The sequence below is a fragment of the Lactuca virosa genome, chromosome 4 (genome assembly GCF_052849685.1).
Source record: "Lactuca virosa cultivar CGN04683 chromosome 4, Lactuca_virosa_CGN04683_v6, whole genome shotgun sequence".
NCBI lineage: Eukaryota > Viridiplantae > Streptophyta > Magnoliopsida > Asterales > Asteraceae > Lactuca > Lactuca virosa.
In genome coordinates, this window is record NC_136429.1 from 16,598,508 (window position 1) to 16,615,149 (window position 16,642).

The following is a 16,642-nucleotide window of genomic DNA, read 5'->3' on the forward strand; positions in this document are numbered from 1 at the left end:
TGCAGTTCTACTAACACGTTTGACGAAGAACAATGTCACTTTCAAGTAGGGGCCTGATCAACAGGCCTCATTCAAGGTATTCAGAAAGAAGTTATGTGAGACAACGATATTAACCGTCACCTAGCGTGTGGATGATTTTGTGGTTTACTGAGATGCGTCAATTTTGGTTCTGGGTGTTGTGCTTATGCAGAGGGGTCGGTTATCACGTACGCTTAGAGGAAGCTGAAGCCTCACGAGGCGAATTATCCTACACACGGTTAGCAGCCAAAAGTGTTCAGCTAGTCTTCAGCAGTTCGAGGTGAGTTTCCTTCCAGTAGGAACGGGTCTACAGCCACGATGCTGACCCGTTCAAGTTGTAGAGTATGTCGGGGTAAGCCCGATGCCGGGGTTAGCCCGATGCAGTTCATATGTTCCGGACCTCGGTCCGATGCCGGGGCGGTCCCGAGAAGTAGTTATGTATGCCTGATGTCTTTGTGATTCATGCATGTTTATTTGTTAGGTGTTATGTGTTCTGGGGTAAGCCAGATGTATGCTAGTTATATGTTATGTGCTCAGTGTTCTGGGATAAGCCCGATGCCGGGGCAAGCCCGATGTATGCTAGTTATTATGTCGTGCATTATATGTTCTGGGGCAAGCTCGGTGTATGCTAATTTATATGTCCAAATTATATGTTCCGGGCTTCGGTCCGATGCCGGGGCAAGCCCGATGCAGATCATGTGATTATGTTATGAGTTCATGATATATGTTATGCTGTGTATGTGCCGGGGTAAGCCCGATGCGGGGGCAAGCCGGATGTCGGGGTGAGCCCGATGTCGGACAGGAGTCCGATGCCGGGTAAGCCGATGCCGGGATTCGTCCCGATGCAGTTGGGAGTAGTCCCAGAGTTATGTGATTATTATATGCTATGTGTGGTAGTTTGGGGGAGCTCACTAAGCTTTGTGCTTACAGTTTTCAGTTTTGGTTTCAGGTACTTCTACTAGCAAAGGGAAGGGCTTAGGATGATCGCATGGCACACACCACAGTCTTCAACCTGGGAGTTTTACTCTGATATTTTGATATGATATTTGACATGTGATAGATATTATGAGATTTTGAAACACATGGTTTATGATTTTTATACTTTGGTAATGAAATGATGGTTTTAACAATGTTTTAAAAACGAAATTTTTGGGTTGTATTTTTGGGATGTTTCAGCTAATGTGGTGTTCGATGATTTGAGTCTCAAGGCAACTACTACTCCTATTAGAGACTTATGTTTGAGGATGATTGATGTTACTCCACTGTTGGAGCTGATTGCGACTAGTACTCTGATTGAGGATTTTTGGTCAGGTCGCTTCCTTTGATTACGATAGTGGGTTTGACTTGATTTGGGTCGCTTCCTTTGAGCCATGGATGTTATCACCAAGCTATCGAGGACGACAAGTGAGGTTGATTTGATTTGGGTGATTGTCAACAGGTTGACCAAGAGTGCTCATTGTATTCCTATTCAGAAGAGCTCTTCCGTTGAGAAGTTGGACGATATCTATATCAGAGAGGTGGTAGCTCATCATGGTGTTCCAGTTTCAGTGGTTTTCGACCGAGATATCCATTTTACTTCCAGGTTCTAGAGGAAGCTTCACGAGGAGTTGGGTACTCGATTGTATTTCAGTACTTCTTATCACCTTTAAACTGAAGGTCAGAGTATGCGGACCATTTATACTCTTGAGAATATGCTTAGATATTCGTGTTGGATATTGATGGGAGTTAGGATAGCTACCTTTTGTTGGTTGAGTTCTCCTACAACAATATATATCATGCCAATATTGACAGACCTCCATTCAAGATGCTCTATGGGAGGAAGTGTCGGACCCCAATTTATTGAGGAAAAGTTGGTCAACAATTTATGGGGATCACTGAGGTAGTGCTCAACACTACTAAGTTGATCCATCAGGTACGTGTTAGGATGCAGACAGTGCAGATCCTTCAGAAGAGTTACACTGATCAGCGTCGTTCCGATCTCGAGTTCTAAGTTGGGGATTATGTGTTTCTGAAGGTCTCACCTTGGAAATGTGTCATTCTGTTCCCAAAACAGGGCAAGTTGGGTCTCATATTTATCGGTCCATTCAGAGTTATAGCCCGATGGGCAAGGTCGCTTATCGGTTGGTTCTACATGTGGAGCTTAGTCAGATCCATAATATCTTTCATGTTTCCCAGCTGCATAAATGTTTAATTGATGATTCTGCAGTGGTACCTTTAGACGACATTCAGATTGATGAACGTCTGAATTATATGGAGAAACCGATGTTATCTTTGACAACAAGACGAAGACCTTTCACAACAAGTTAGTGAGATTGATTAATGTGCAATGGCAGCATCGGAAGGGTCCCGAATCGACGTGGGAACAAGAGGATGATATGAGAGAGCATTACCCTGAGTTTTTTGTTGCAACGAATTTCGAGGATGAAATCTGATTCAAGTGGGGGAGAGTTGTAACATCCACATTTTCAGGTACAAATCTTGACCTTGTGACTTTGTTGTTTTGAGGATTTTCCCGACACCACGGTGGGGTTGGGCTTGGACCATTGCGTGGTGGTATTTAAACACCATGACGTGGTCGCGACTGAGGTTCAAAACACTAGATCTCGGGCCTTGGGCCCTATATAAAGGATGTGATGGCTAGGGTTTCATCCACCCTCATCCTCCATCCTCCAGAACAAGAAACCCTAACCCTTGTGTTCCTTGTGTGTGTGTGTGTGTTTTCTGGGTGTCTGAAGCTTGGAAAGATCATTGAAGTAAAAGAAATGGTGTTTTGGTGAAGCAAGGACCATCAAGCCAGCCTATCCAACCTCTTTAACCTTCTCTGGACTTTTGTAAGTCTTCTAAGCTCAACTTTGTGGTTGTTTCCTGTAGATCTAGAGAAAGTGAGCATATTTCTCCATGGTGTGCTCTTATGAGTGGTTGGTGTTGATACAGTTTGCAATTTGATCACTCATTAAGGTCTCTGGAGTATTATATGGTTGGGATCTGGACTTCTTTGTTGATTTGATGTCATGCATGAGATTTTACCCCCATTTCCATCATTTTGACCTAGTTTGAGTGCATGACATGCATTGGACATGCATGTTCATAAAGCACTGATTTTTATGAAGCTTATGAATGCAAAGAAGCTTTATGGAAAGTATGAGTGTTTGGCTTAACGAATTAAGGGCTTAATCCATTAAGATGTTTTGTCCACTTCCCACGGCATGGAATGATGCTCGCAACAGCGTGGTGACGGGTTTCATACGTGATTGTTTTGTCGTTTGGTTGCCACGACGCGATCAGTGGTTCGCCACGACGTGGTGCTTGACTGTTGAATTTTGACCAAGTTGAATTTTGGTCAAATTGTTAGTATAAGTGAGTAGACTAAGGTTTGGCCTTTTTTACACTAGGTAGTTTGTAGTACCAATTTTCTAATCCGCAAGCTATGGTGTAGTCTACTGCGATAAAGAGCTGAGTCTTCTCCTTATAATATGTAGGACACTAGGTGTCATTGTATGTTGTATGTCTCTGTAACTTTCATGGAAGACCATGGTTGGATCATGGCAGGAAATACTGTAGCATGGTTGTAGCAACGAAAGTAACTATTGGTTGAAATAGACCGTTGGACGGGGCCCGTTGAATGAAATAGGCCATTATATGCATGACATGTGGTATTTTGGGGAACTCACTAAGCTTTGTGCTTACGTTTTCAAGTTTAAATGTTTTAGGTACCTCTGATAACAAAGGGAAGGGCCCGACATGATTGCACTGCATCCACTGGAGATTTCCGCACTATTGTCTTATGTTTACTCTGGTGTTTAATACATTTCATACTTTGGATATCTTTTGGATGGATTGAAATGGATGATTTTTATCTTATTAAGAATAAAAGTTTTACTTAGTTTTTTTGGGACGTTACAACTAGTTGAATTTATGAAACCTAGGTTTAAATTACCCAAAAGATCACAATGGAAATCTAGATTTGAACCACAACATCAAGTAATCTCACCATAAGTCATATATTGACAAATTGATCATAATTTGAAGTTAAATACAATGACTAAGCATAAAATCAAGCTCATAACCACACAAGGGACTTCAAATTCTTATTTCATTATCAAGGGTTTAGAAAACCCATCAAAAGAACTTCAATCTCACAACTATTAACTAATTGGAGCTTGGAGATGGATTATGGAATGAAACTACAACATTAATCTCATATAAACAACACAAACATAGTATGATTTTTGGATTTGAAATCCTACAAAAACCCTAATAAGAATTTAAAGGAAAAGGGGAAGAAAATTACCTCCGGATGCAAATTGATGAGAGGATTTGAGCAAGGCTTCATCTAGCAATTTCAAGCATTAAAATTCCATGGATTTTGTGAGGAAAATTCGATTATGGAGGTAAATGAGGCGAAAATCGCAACAAGAAGAAAGGGGCTAAAGAATGGGAAGAAAGGGGTTGATGGACATTTAAATGCAAATCTGATATGTGCGTCGACGCGTCACAACACCCTACTGGATGCGGCGTGTTCATCAAAGTTTGGGAAGTTGTCATTTTTGGTCCCTTCTCCTAATATATTTTTAAATATGATACCCAACTAGTCTAAAACTTACATTAACTCATAATTAGTTCTTCTCCATCAAAACTTATGCAAACTCAATCCTAAATACATATTTTGTCAACTCTCGAGACATACACAAGTTTCTCTAATTTGGCACAATAGGCCCCTTACTACCAAAGTCTTATTTTATTGCCATAATTTCTATCATATTTTAATTAAATTAGTAATGGGTTTTATTATGATTCTAAATCATTTACTTCCATCTATTTATTTCTTTTGCTTCAAATTATTTTATTTAAAGAAATTTTTATTTTTACCTGAAAAACTCAAAGCTTCTAACCCCCAAAACAGGATGTTACATTATGTCTTCATCATGAATGGAAATACGATTAACCACAACTCACATCATGGCTTGATAATGCAATCTACATAAGAAGTAGTACATCGCAACTCCATAAGAAACTTTAGAAGTTATCTATAATGATAAACATTGTTGAACTCGTCATAATACACATCATTGAAATCTCTATGTGATATATTATGAAAATATTGGTCCCTTAATACATAGATGACAACAAGGGATGACTAGAATACATACATGACAACAAGGGATGACTTCTTCTAGTCAATCTTTTTCACTTTTTCACTTCTTGATTCATGATGTTGTTAGAACAAGTGAAGTTAGTGTTCCTAAAAATTCATACAAATAAAATAGCTGATATGTTTACAAATACCTTGCCTTGTGTCAAGTATAATGGCCATGCTACCAGAACTAGATTTTGTTATGCTAGTAACTTATTTTATTTGTAAATAATTTTGGTATTTGGATATTGGATATTAAAAATGGTGTTTTAGATATGAATTAATGTACCCGATATGATTATTTTCATCAACATTACTTTATTATTTATTAACATGTTTAATCCATGAATAATTGTTGGTTATTTGAAACATCTAAAGTCGATCAAACTATAATAGTAACTATGAATTAGACTAATGTGAATGTTGGTAAAATTCATATGGAGGAATATGTGTTCCAAAAAGCCAAATTCATGTGTATTCACTAATGGTGAATATTGGATTGACTCAACCTTAGTATGTCACTTCATGGATCGACGTCACTATGGATCGACGTCACTAGGTGAATCTTGAAAATAGTTGGGTTTATATATCCTTCGACCCGAGATATATGTTTTCTTATGGGTAAGTGGGTCGTTATGTATTGAAGTTGTGAAACAGTATTTTGAATATGAAAATTATAAAAGCTACTACCATATATGATGTGCAGCTTAATGATGAATGCATCTAGTCAAGATAGGCTTGCTCTTCTAATTATTGTAGTGTGATATCAGTTGCGGCCTTCAATAAGTCATATATATATATATATATATATATATATATATATATATATATATATATATATATATATATATATATATATGAGTGTGTGGCCCTACCGGATGATATTAGCATGATGGTCTGTTTCTTATTTGGATTCATTGGTCGAAAAACCTATATTTAACTTGTATGAGAATGATTTGATCCATGACTCATTTTTATTGATATCAAAACCAAAGGTAAATTAAGATGATAAGTCATTTAATATCACAAGTCTATGCTCTAGTAGAGACAAATATTCATGTATGGTTAAAAGTAGTGATATGTTGTCAGACGTTTAACATTGTCTAATATAGTTAAAAAAACTATTGAACAAATAAAAGTCTTTTGGATCTCGTTTGTAAGGAACAAAAGATTTAATGTACCGTTAATTATATTTGAACATATAGGGTCACACGTAAACGAGCATTTAAAGATAATATATAAATAATAATTATTAGTGATAAATTTAATATTTACCAATCTATCATAAACAATTAAATAAATGGTTATTTATTAATTATTTAAAAAACAAAATAAATAAAAGAGTTTACTTATTAAATAAATAAAATAATTTATTTATTAAGGTCGGATTAATTTATTAAACTAATTGATTAAAAAGTTTTAAGCTATTAGCTTAATGGTCTAATGGATTGAAAGGTTTTCCTGAACTACCTTATCTTTCTCCGTCCTTGATATGATTGTCAACCAAACAAAGGAACAAACAACTGAAGGTGATTTTGTTTTGGTGGTTGGAAGTTTGGGAGCTTTTATGTCCAGATATATATAGGAAGATTTGCATTGATCTTCGGTTCTACAATAACGCATCTCCTTACCACTTGAAGTGAAATTGTTTAACCCCTTGTATGATCGTATTTGGTTAATCAAGTATGATCCAAATGGATCTGTCTTTAAGAATTTAAAATTTAAAATTGTATTTTCTGTTGTCTTCGTTTAAGAATTTAAAATTTAAAATCGTATTTTCTGTTGTCTTCGTTTAAGAATTTAAAATTTAAAATCGTATTTTCTGTTGTCTTCATTACCCGGGTCTCCTTACCAAATGGATCCATGTTTAAAGATAGATACTTCAAATATCAGCAAAAAGACGTTACTATACAAATATCACTCCAAAATGACATCATGCTTAGCAAGGACAATTTGGGCGAATCCTTCTTTGTATTTTCAGTATCCTTTGTTCTCTTTTTGAAATTGACATCTCTCCCAATACTTGCAAATGACAGTTTTAGTCCAAGTTTCCTGTTAAACTATTATCAAATGACTATTTTTTCCCTAACTTCATATCTTTTTGTTGATTTTATTATTATTGTTAGCTTATTAGTTTATGCCCCTCAAATAACCACCTCTAGAAAGTTCGTTTATGCTTTGCCAATAATATTCATCTAGAAATCAATAGATTGATCAATTCCACTTGGACAAACTTTTTACAACTACCTTCAATGATGATTGAAAAGAGGTCATTCATGTCTTCTGCACACAAAAGAAAAAAAAAACCACAGCAACAAGTCCCTATAAATATTTAACTGGACATTTCAAAACCTAAATACCATCATCATTTTCAGATAAAAGAAACCTCAACACAATATACCATATACAAAATACCAAAACATAAAAACTTTATAATAAAAAAAAAAAAAGGAAAGGCCTCTTAGTAGGCTTTTCCATCACTTGTTCTCTCCATTGTTAAATTCTTTAAAAAAAAAAGCAAACTCCATAGTCGAACATATATATATATATATATATATATATATATATATATATATATATATATATATATATATATATAACTCCTATATCTTCTTCATCTACAAAGAAGAACAAGTGAGGGCCAGAATTACAAAGTTGAATTATATTTATAAAAAATAATCAGGAGTCTTGCGGGTTGTGTCTGGTTCAATCTGCTTAGGGGCGGGATCAAACTGAAGAAAATTGTGTTCCATGTTCTCTCCGACTTCCAGAATGGCAGCCATGTTTCCACATCTGTAACAGTAGTTTGGTGCACTGAACACTGTCACCACATTCTTGTCCTAATAATCACAAAAACTTATCAATAATTAAGCCTAATCATTATTATCATCATTAACGAGAGGGAGGGAGGGGTAATTAAGTAAATAAACCTGGCACCAGTTGAAACCCTCCATGACAAGCTGGTGAGCTCTGGAGATGAGAGTGAGTCCATTTGTATGGTTGAATTGAGACGCGATGTCTTGTCCGAATGTGTACCCGGCCCCACGTGGAGAGATCCCCCACCCGCATCTGTCATCTGGATCCGACCATAACAGATCACACATTGGTCCTTCATGTGGGACCTACAAACAAAATCATAAACACACCAATTTAAGTATTACCATTAATTTCAAATATATCTCAGCTTATGAGAGATTAAGTGATGTTATCATTTGATGTACCTCTTGTATGCGATCCAAGCCTCGGATATTGTCAAGTGTGTCCAAAGATGGTGAAAGTCCGCCATGCAAGCAGAAGATCTGTTATGACATGTGTGTATTAAATTGTAATTGTAATTGTAATATTTATGTTATGATTAAGATTCAAGAAAAAGAAGCATACCTGGCTCTCGATAAGTGCTGTAAGAGGAAGGTAATCGAATAGGTCGGTGAAATACTTCCAAACATTTGCATTCCCATACTTTCTCAAACATTCATCATAGAAGCCATACCTGTGTTGAACACACAAAAAAAAAAAAAAAAAGAATTATCAATATCAAGGTAAAGAAACCATACCTTTAGTCAAAGTCCTTTGTATAGTAATAGTTGATGCGGATTGTAAGTCATCCATAGGTTTTGTCTATTGGGAGATTAAAAAGGAGAGAGAAGATATGATCGAAGCTTTGGATGCTAACAAAAAACCTATCAAGGATATTATATCATTAAATATGAAAGATAGGCTAGATTCAAATCTACATTTGACGGCTTATCTTTTAAATCCTTACTATCATTACGAAGATCCTAATGTAATTTTGGGATATTTAGAGATCCCAAGGCAAGTCGTAACTATCGAGTTGCCAAGGTAGAAGAAAAAACAAGATAGATTTGGTCCAAAATCCAGATCTTGCAATTAAAGCATGTGAGGTGAACGATGATGACTTTGATCAAGGTAATGCGTTTTACTTTTATTTATTTGTTCTTCAAAATTTCATATTTGTCAATATAATAATGTGTGTTTTAACAATTAGTAGCAAATTGGTGGGAATTTTTAGTGGCTCTAACTCCTCACTTTTTTTTTTTTTGTTGGGGAAAGAGAATTTCCCCAACGAGGGTTTCCAGGCCAGCTTTCACGCACCGACTAATCCCCCACTGCAAACATAAACATGAGGCTATGCCTCATGCCTTGGAGTCACTGCAGGCGAACCTCCATGGCCACAGGGGCCGAGTAGTGCCAGGAGCCGAGTCAATTGGTTATCCACCATATCTTCCACGTCTTACCAATGATTCTTTCTTTAACTAGTAGTTCAATCACGTTTTAGTAATTTAAAACTTTTAACGTAGAGTAATATATTTAAAAAAAAATCATATATCATATATTCTTTATACCCTTTTTTTGCTTTTAACTTTATAGATACATGAGAAAAGCAACAGATTAGAGGCAACTTAAATGAACAATCTTGTTTATGTTCAATTCAATGCTAGTTTAATGAGGAAAAAAGGGTACAAAATGAAGGAATATGGAAATGCTATTAGCAAGTGATGCTCATTTTGCTCACTTGGCTCAAGAATTTATTGTTGATTGTGACGAAGCTATTAGCAAGTGATGCTATCAACTGAACAATCTTGGTGTAGATGAAGTTGACCCAACTTGCATCGGTAAGCGGTTGGTGAAGCTATAGAAGTCGATAATTATCTAGCATCGTGAAGAATTTGTGGGATAAGATAACTTTTTGAGGAAGAATTCGAGTTCATGAGTGAGGATGAATTAGACGAAGGTGGATTTGAAGTAAACAGAGTTCACATCATGGAATAATGCGGAGAAAACGAGCAATTTAATATTTGAAGATGAGTTTTTATTTTTTTAACTTATTAAACTTGTAATGTATTCCCGATATGGTGATTGGCGACTTAATTAAGTATTTAAACACTTGAACATATATATTTTTATGGTTATTTAGATATTATGTGAAGATATTAGTCATATTTATTTGTTTCTAAATTAATTGCTTCATAATTTAGTGTCCCCGACTAGCCCCTAGTCCCCACTCACCAAGTTGACGGATCAACTAGCACCTAGCAACTTTTACAACCTTAGGGAGTACTAACCAAGTAAGAAGCACCCCATATGATATGTATGGATACATGCAATTATAAGCACGAATCATTAAATGAAGTTCACATCATACTCTTACATGACAATCGTTTCATTACGATGTTTTTGATAAACTTGGTGTGCATGAGGTGGAAGAAATATATCAGAATTAGAAAATACCACATACAAGAGCAACCTCTTAATGCATATGTATCATTGAAAAAGATATTTAAAAGATAGAAAAATATGTACCCGCTTACAAGATCTTGCACATATTTTGTTCTCACATTCTTATCAATCTAACATAGTTGGTCATGAGCTTTTTTTGTTATATGAAATGAGGAAAGCAAATAACGAAATGGAAGTGAGGCGGAAGGAAGAGAAAAACCAAGCAAAACAATCCCGTTAAACTACTATTGGGGTAACCGATAGTTTACCCAATGTGCATGCATTGATTATTGGAGTATGTGCATACGACTTAACGAAACCAACGTTATGGCCTACATTATCCGAACCTATCGGGTTACACAACTAGCCAACTAGGGCAAGTAGTCAATAATAAGAGTTGTAAGGAACAAAAGCATAAAAGGTAAAAGTGTTGCATGCTTTTCATCCCCTTAGCTCAAGTTTTTTAAGGAAGAATTCGCATGGAATTCGAAGAGGATTTTGGGTTTCTTATAGTCCTTGTTGTGAGGTTGATAATAGCATTAAACTTGCCTTTAATAATTCGACTCAAACTTACCACCGGTAGACGGAAACTGCTTTGGTTCCTAAGCCATACGTGGATTTGCAACCCTACATCAATCGTAGTGCACCTCAATGTAAGAAACAGTCTAAACACCCTATGGGGTTGTTTATTGCTTATCTTGCCCCATGGGTGATCTTGTTGGAAGGCTATATGGTTACTTTAATGATTTCTTCCATTGCATTATCTTAAGTTTTATGGTCGATGGTAAACCCTATATTGACTACATATTAGAGACGTTTAAATAAGCAAGAAAGGCAAAGCAAAGGGCAACAACCCATGCATATGCATGACCCTTACAAGGAACAACTTATATATATCAATAACGGATATTGCACCATAAGACTTTCAAAGAGGCCGATAGAGAGTGAAGGAGGGACGAAAGGCACATATAAAACACGTTTGAGTAAAAAAAAAAATCAAGATCTCAACCAAGATTTTCCTTTTGTAAATCTTGGCAAAACTATTTCATGTTATATTTGGTCAAAGAGTTTCAAATAGATTATTGTTGGAACCACGATGGCAATCCAATCTATGCTCTTTCATATCACTTCATGAGACCGAGAGGGTCCCACAACATCATATAGAAGAAGGCAGCCTTGGTTTGTTTATTTCATGTTTTGTTATGTAAGGCACTTCCTCATGGAGAACGTTGTACATGCAACATACACATTTTCCCTTGAACCAGAACTCTTCCTTTTAAGTTGCTAGGAAGTAGGAAATAGGAATTGTATCCTCTTCACCTATATTTGCTTAGCTTCTTGGGCAATAGGCATACTTTCCTCTAGGGGCTATATTATAGAATTTGGTAAACGCCTTAAGCTTTATCGAGTTTTATATAAAACTCAGTTACGCAAAAGAATTATTATAATATAACCTACTAAAGTTGGCAATGCAATCATATCGATACGTATCTCTATGGCCAAATCACACATGGAAAATATCAATTTGACAAGCACAAAAAGAAATCAAGAAATCTCCACTACGCATACAATTATCCAAAAGAGATTTGCTACTCATTTACAAATATCATTAAATCATCCAAGAAGTTTCAACAGGTTAATCAATGCAAATCTTAGCTTAACTTTGGGTCTCATCTAATTAATTTTGGATTTCATCACCATTGAAATATCATGGAGACCTCATGCCAATCATCGACAACATACCAAATTCTATATATAGTATGGCAGTCATGGATATATGCAACAACAATGTATGCTAGCATTAAGAACAAGATATTTGGAGTTATACTATACTTCCATAACATACACTAATAGGAAATAAGCTTGCAGTTTGAATGCAAATCTTCCATGAGTAAGAGAGAAAGAGATATGTAAGTTATACTTTGATGACAAACCTATGGAAGAAAGAATGTGCATTTTGAACTTTACAAGAATCAAAACTCATGTTAATTGTGGTGAATCTTAAGAAAGTAAAGGTCTTACACTTGAGTAATCTGTCGGCTCTCATGGTTTCCTCTAAGAATTGTAAGTCTGTCTCTATAACGAACTTTAAGAGCCACTAAAAGTGAGACTGTCTCCACTGAATAATACCCACGATCTGCAGTAAACAAACATATTAGAATGAGATTAAACAAACTATTCAATTGTTCAAACTTGCAAGAAAGAAAGAAGCCAACTGGATATGTTCATTAGCACAAGAGATTAGAGACCAAGTAAATCCAAGACCACCTCCAAAAATGGAAATTTTATTTGGCAAAAATTAGAAGTCTAATTAGCAATAATAATAGAAGATAACAGCTCAAAAAGGTCAAGAAGAGTTCCAATTCAGTTATGTCTTCTGAACTGAAGGTGTCAAGATGATAAAAGGGAGTTACAAACAGGCGATATGTCAAATCTTTAAAGATATTTACAGCATTTTTGTCACCACAAAGCTCATTTAGAGTTCCAGTTCAGTTATATCTTCAATATTCTACAATATTTGCATAGATATCCAAATTCCCAATACAGACCACAAACTCGAATGGATAATAACAGTCACCATGAAATCTAGCCAGTCAATCAACCTAATTTTCGACACTAATAACACCTCATTAGTAAAATTACAAAATCCCCAAATTTAAGAAACAGTAACACAGTAATGGAACAAGAATTAACTCACCGACGTAATCGCCCATGAAGAGATAGTTTGTATCAGGTGTACTTCCACCTATCCGGAAGAGCTCGATGAGATCGTAAAATTGACCATGAATATCACCGCAAACCGTAACGGGACACTTCACCGGTTGAACATTATATTCCTCTACAAGTATAGCCCTAGCTTGATCGCAAAGGGTTTTCACCTCCGATTCCGTCAACGCCTTGCACTCCATCAACTGCTCTATCTGCCTATCTACATCCGCGTGCGACGGCATTTTCGCCTTTATTTCCCGATCAAATATCCAACGATCGAAGATCGGAATACAAAAACTTCAAAATTGTAAACAAAAATCGATCTTTAATAAAAAGCCTAATCAAAACCCGATTGGATTCAGCTTTTGAAAAAGGAGCTAGGGTTTGATTTTGATATCATTTTCAAAATATCGCAGATTCTTCTCCATCGACTTAGAAAACTCCGAAATTTGCAGAAGATATAAAGATTAGTTTTGTGTGTATAGGTTTGTATATATCAACATATGTATGTATATGCAGCGTGATGGAGAAGAAAGCTTAAAGAAACGAGGGGTGAGCCAAAAAATATACCAGGAAGGAAGAGTGAAATGAAACCGGATGAAACTGAAACTCAATCACAAGTCACCGATAATTTTCACTCAGGATTCATCATAGAGATGGTCACCACGTGTCGGCCTTTTTCAGAAAGTTTGCTAACATGCGCCCTTCCGGCAAACCATAACTCCTAAATAATAAAATAAGACTAAATTAAAAAAATGTTAACTAATAACTACCAATACTGATTGTTTGCGATTTTAGAACAAACAAAAAAATTGTTAAAAGTTAATGTTAAATAAAAAAATCTATTTTAAGAAATTTGACCGGTAATGTAGTAATAATTGGTGGCAAGATAATTTTGATTCGTTGGTCAATGATCATAAAAAGGGAGAATAACTAAAATATAAGATTTGATATTTTGCTAAAATATCAAAAAATTTAAAAAGGGATAAACATCAAAATATCAAACTGGGAGGTGGTGGAATACAAAATGACTACCTTTCATATAACTAATAACTAATCATTTATGCACAAAATTTATTTTTCTAACAATATTTGCGAGCTTGTTACGTATTATATACAAAACAATAAATAAAACAATTCTAATAATAAGGAAATTGTTAGGTCATAAGTTGTGGTTTATACTTTTCTTTTCATAAGCTATTAGAGTTCTCGGTTTAGGACCGAAAACACCATGTTTTGGTGTTGTTTGGACCGAAATCACATGTGATTTCAGTTAGGCTTTATATTGTTTTGGGCTTGAGCTTGGTTATTAAGTCTAGATATAAATAGTGTTATTTAGGCCTTGTAAAGTGTGTGAGACGTTTTCGGGGCTGCCATAAGCCAAGAACGAGATCTAGAGAGAAACAGAGAGAAAACAGTGTGTAATCGGAATCTTGTGTACCGGACGATTAATCAATATATCGTGTGCATTGAAGATTAATTATCTTGTTCTTATTCATCTTATATCTTGCATTATACTCTTTGATTGAGATTCCGCACCATCAAAGTGAATCTGATTGATACGTAGGAGAATTTGGCACTTACAATTGGTATTAGAGTTTGGATCGGTATCAATCGATTTGACAAGATATTAAGAGTTTCTTGGATTTTTTCTTGGATTTCCGGGTGTTTTTGAATTGTTTTGGACGAAATTTTGGATGTTTGTTCTTTGTGTTCTTCATATTTTTGAGTTTTTGATCGATTTTAGCCTTAAAATTGGAAATTTTCGTGTTTTTGGCATTTTTTGCGAGGTCCTCGGCCAAATAGCTTAGGTTCTCGGCGGCTGCTTCGGATTTCGGTCTAACCCTAGAGGATTTCGGAGGCTCGGCAGCGTTTGCGGTCGGATTCGCACGATCTCGATCTGAAGTCCTCGGCCTCGCAAGTTCTCGGTCCGCTGTTCCCGGTCTACACGATTTCGGCCTCGTAGGTTTTCGGCCTGCGATTTCGGTCAGACAAGACTTCGGTCTCGCGTGCGAGACTTCTCGGGTGGGTTAAGAGGCTTCGCAGATTTCGGTCCAAAATCTCATTTTCTGTCCAAAAGTCACGTTTTTTATCCAAAACCTTCGTTTTCGATCTAGAAACTTTTGTTTTCGGTCAAGGTTATTTTTTTGGACAAAAAGTTTGATTTTTAAGTTTGACTTTTACGTTTGACTTTTGACTTTCAGTTTTGACTTTTGACTTTCAAATTTGACCTTTGACTTTCAAGTTTTCACGTTTAACCTTCAAGTTTGACTTTCGAGGTTTCAAGTCAAAGGGCAATTTTTTCTTGGTTTCACAATCAGTTTTATTTTTGGTAAATTATTATTTTTGGTGAATAATGAGTTCAATCACAAAAGAGGTCAATGAAACTTCTTATTCTCAAGCCTGTAGTGATACTGTTAAACTTCTTCGTGATCAAATTGATATATTACGTAGAGACAATGACGACCTTAGGTATGAAGGATACACTCTCAGAAAGGCCCAAAAACCATTAAAAAATCAATTAGAGGCCAAAACCAAGCACTTTAGAAAACTTCAAGCAGAATATAGCGATAAATGTGAACATTATCAATATGATCAAGTAAAAATTGCCGAATTAACTGTCGAACTTGATGCATTAAAAGCTAAATATAAAGATGTTGAATTTAACTTTAAGAAATTTGACGTGTCAAATGAGGTAGTTGTGTCCATGATAGAAAAACAGTTAAAATTTAAAGAAAATCAGAATAAGGGTCTAGGGTATCACAGTGTTCCACCTCCCTTCAATGATAACTATACCCCGCCCCTTGAAACCAATGAGATAGAAACACCTGCACAATATGGCCAGCCCCCGGTAACAAATTCAGTTATGACTGAACAATTTTGCCCCACTAGAAGTGTTGAGGTGAACGAATCGGATACTTCTACCTCAAGTGCAGAGCAGGTCACAGTGCATGATGGACATGAGCAGAACACAAATAATTCTTGTTCTGCTGATAATGATTCAAAAGCTCGTGATGAGGTGAACGATTCTAATGCTTCTACTTCATGTGCAGATAAAGAAGCAGTGCAAGATGGGAGTGAGCAGATCAAAATCAATTCCGATTCTGCTGAAAGTGTTTCAAAAGCTTGTGATGATGACACTTCCACTGTTGAAAAATCCCAGCCACAAAAATCTGTCAAGCAGTCTAACAAATGTTCTTGTGCTTGTGATTGTTGAAGTTCTTCGAAACGAACTTCTGTTGGACAAGGACCAAGTCACAATCTGATTTATATGAAAACCAGACTTGCTTTAACTGTGGGACTCCCGGTCACATTGCCAGAAATTGCCCACATCGTGTATATGTTCCTTACTATGCACAAGGTTGGCAGAATGTGCCAAGAGGGAGATCTTACAAAAGAAACCCTTCGAGGTCACGTTCAAACAATGGTGACTGGAATGCGAAAAAGATCAAGAATCAAACTCCCAAGGACAATAAGGGAATGTCTGACAAGAAGCCAAAGAGATGGTTCTGTTAGACAAATATCATTTAGGTCGAAGTCATC

At 36.0% G+C, this 16,642-nt stretch overlaps 1 protein-coding gene across 2 annotated transcripts; it reads right to left on the reverse strand.

The window, feature by feature from the left end:
* Positions 1-7,495: 7,495 nt before the first annotated feature.
* On the reverse strand, positions 7,496-13,792 carry LOC145169406 (serine/threonine-protein phosphatase PP2A-2 catalytic subunit). 2 transcript variants are annotated; one of them, XM_079087967.1, is made up of 7 exons: positions 13,670-13,792; positions 13,089-13,396; positions 12,413-12,527; positions 8,534-8,642; positions 8,374-8,451; positions 8,083-8,274; positions 7,496-7,992 (listed from the first exon to the last, which is right to left on the reverse strand). In XM_079087967.1, the coding sequence occupies exons 2-7, from the start codon at positions 13,339-13,341 to the stop codon at positions 7,819-7,821; spliced, it is 921 nt and encodes a 306-aa protein (XP_078944093.1). In that variant the 5' UTR covers positions 13,342-13,396; positions 13,670-13,792; the 3' UTR covers positions 7,496-7,818. The 2 variants fall into 2 exon arrangements, with proteins under 2 accessions (XP_078944093.1, XP_078944092.1); XM_079087966.1 differs by having other exon boundaries at positions 13,089-13,762.
* Positions 13,793-16,642: the final 2,850 nt, after the last annotated feature.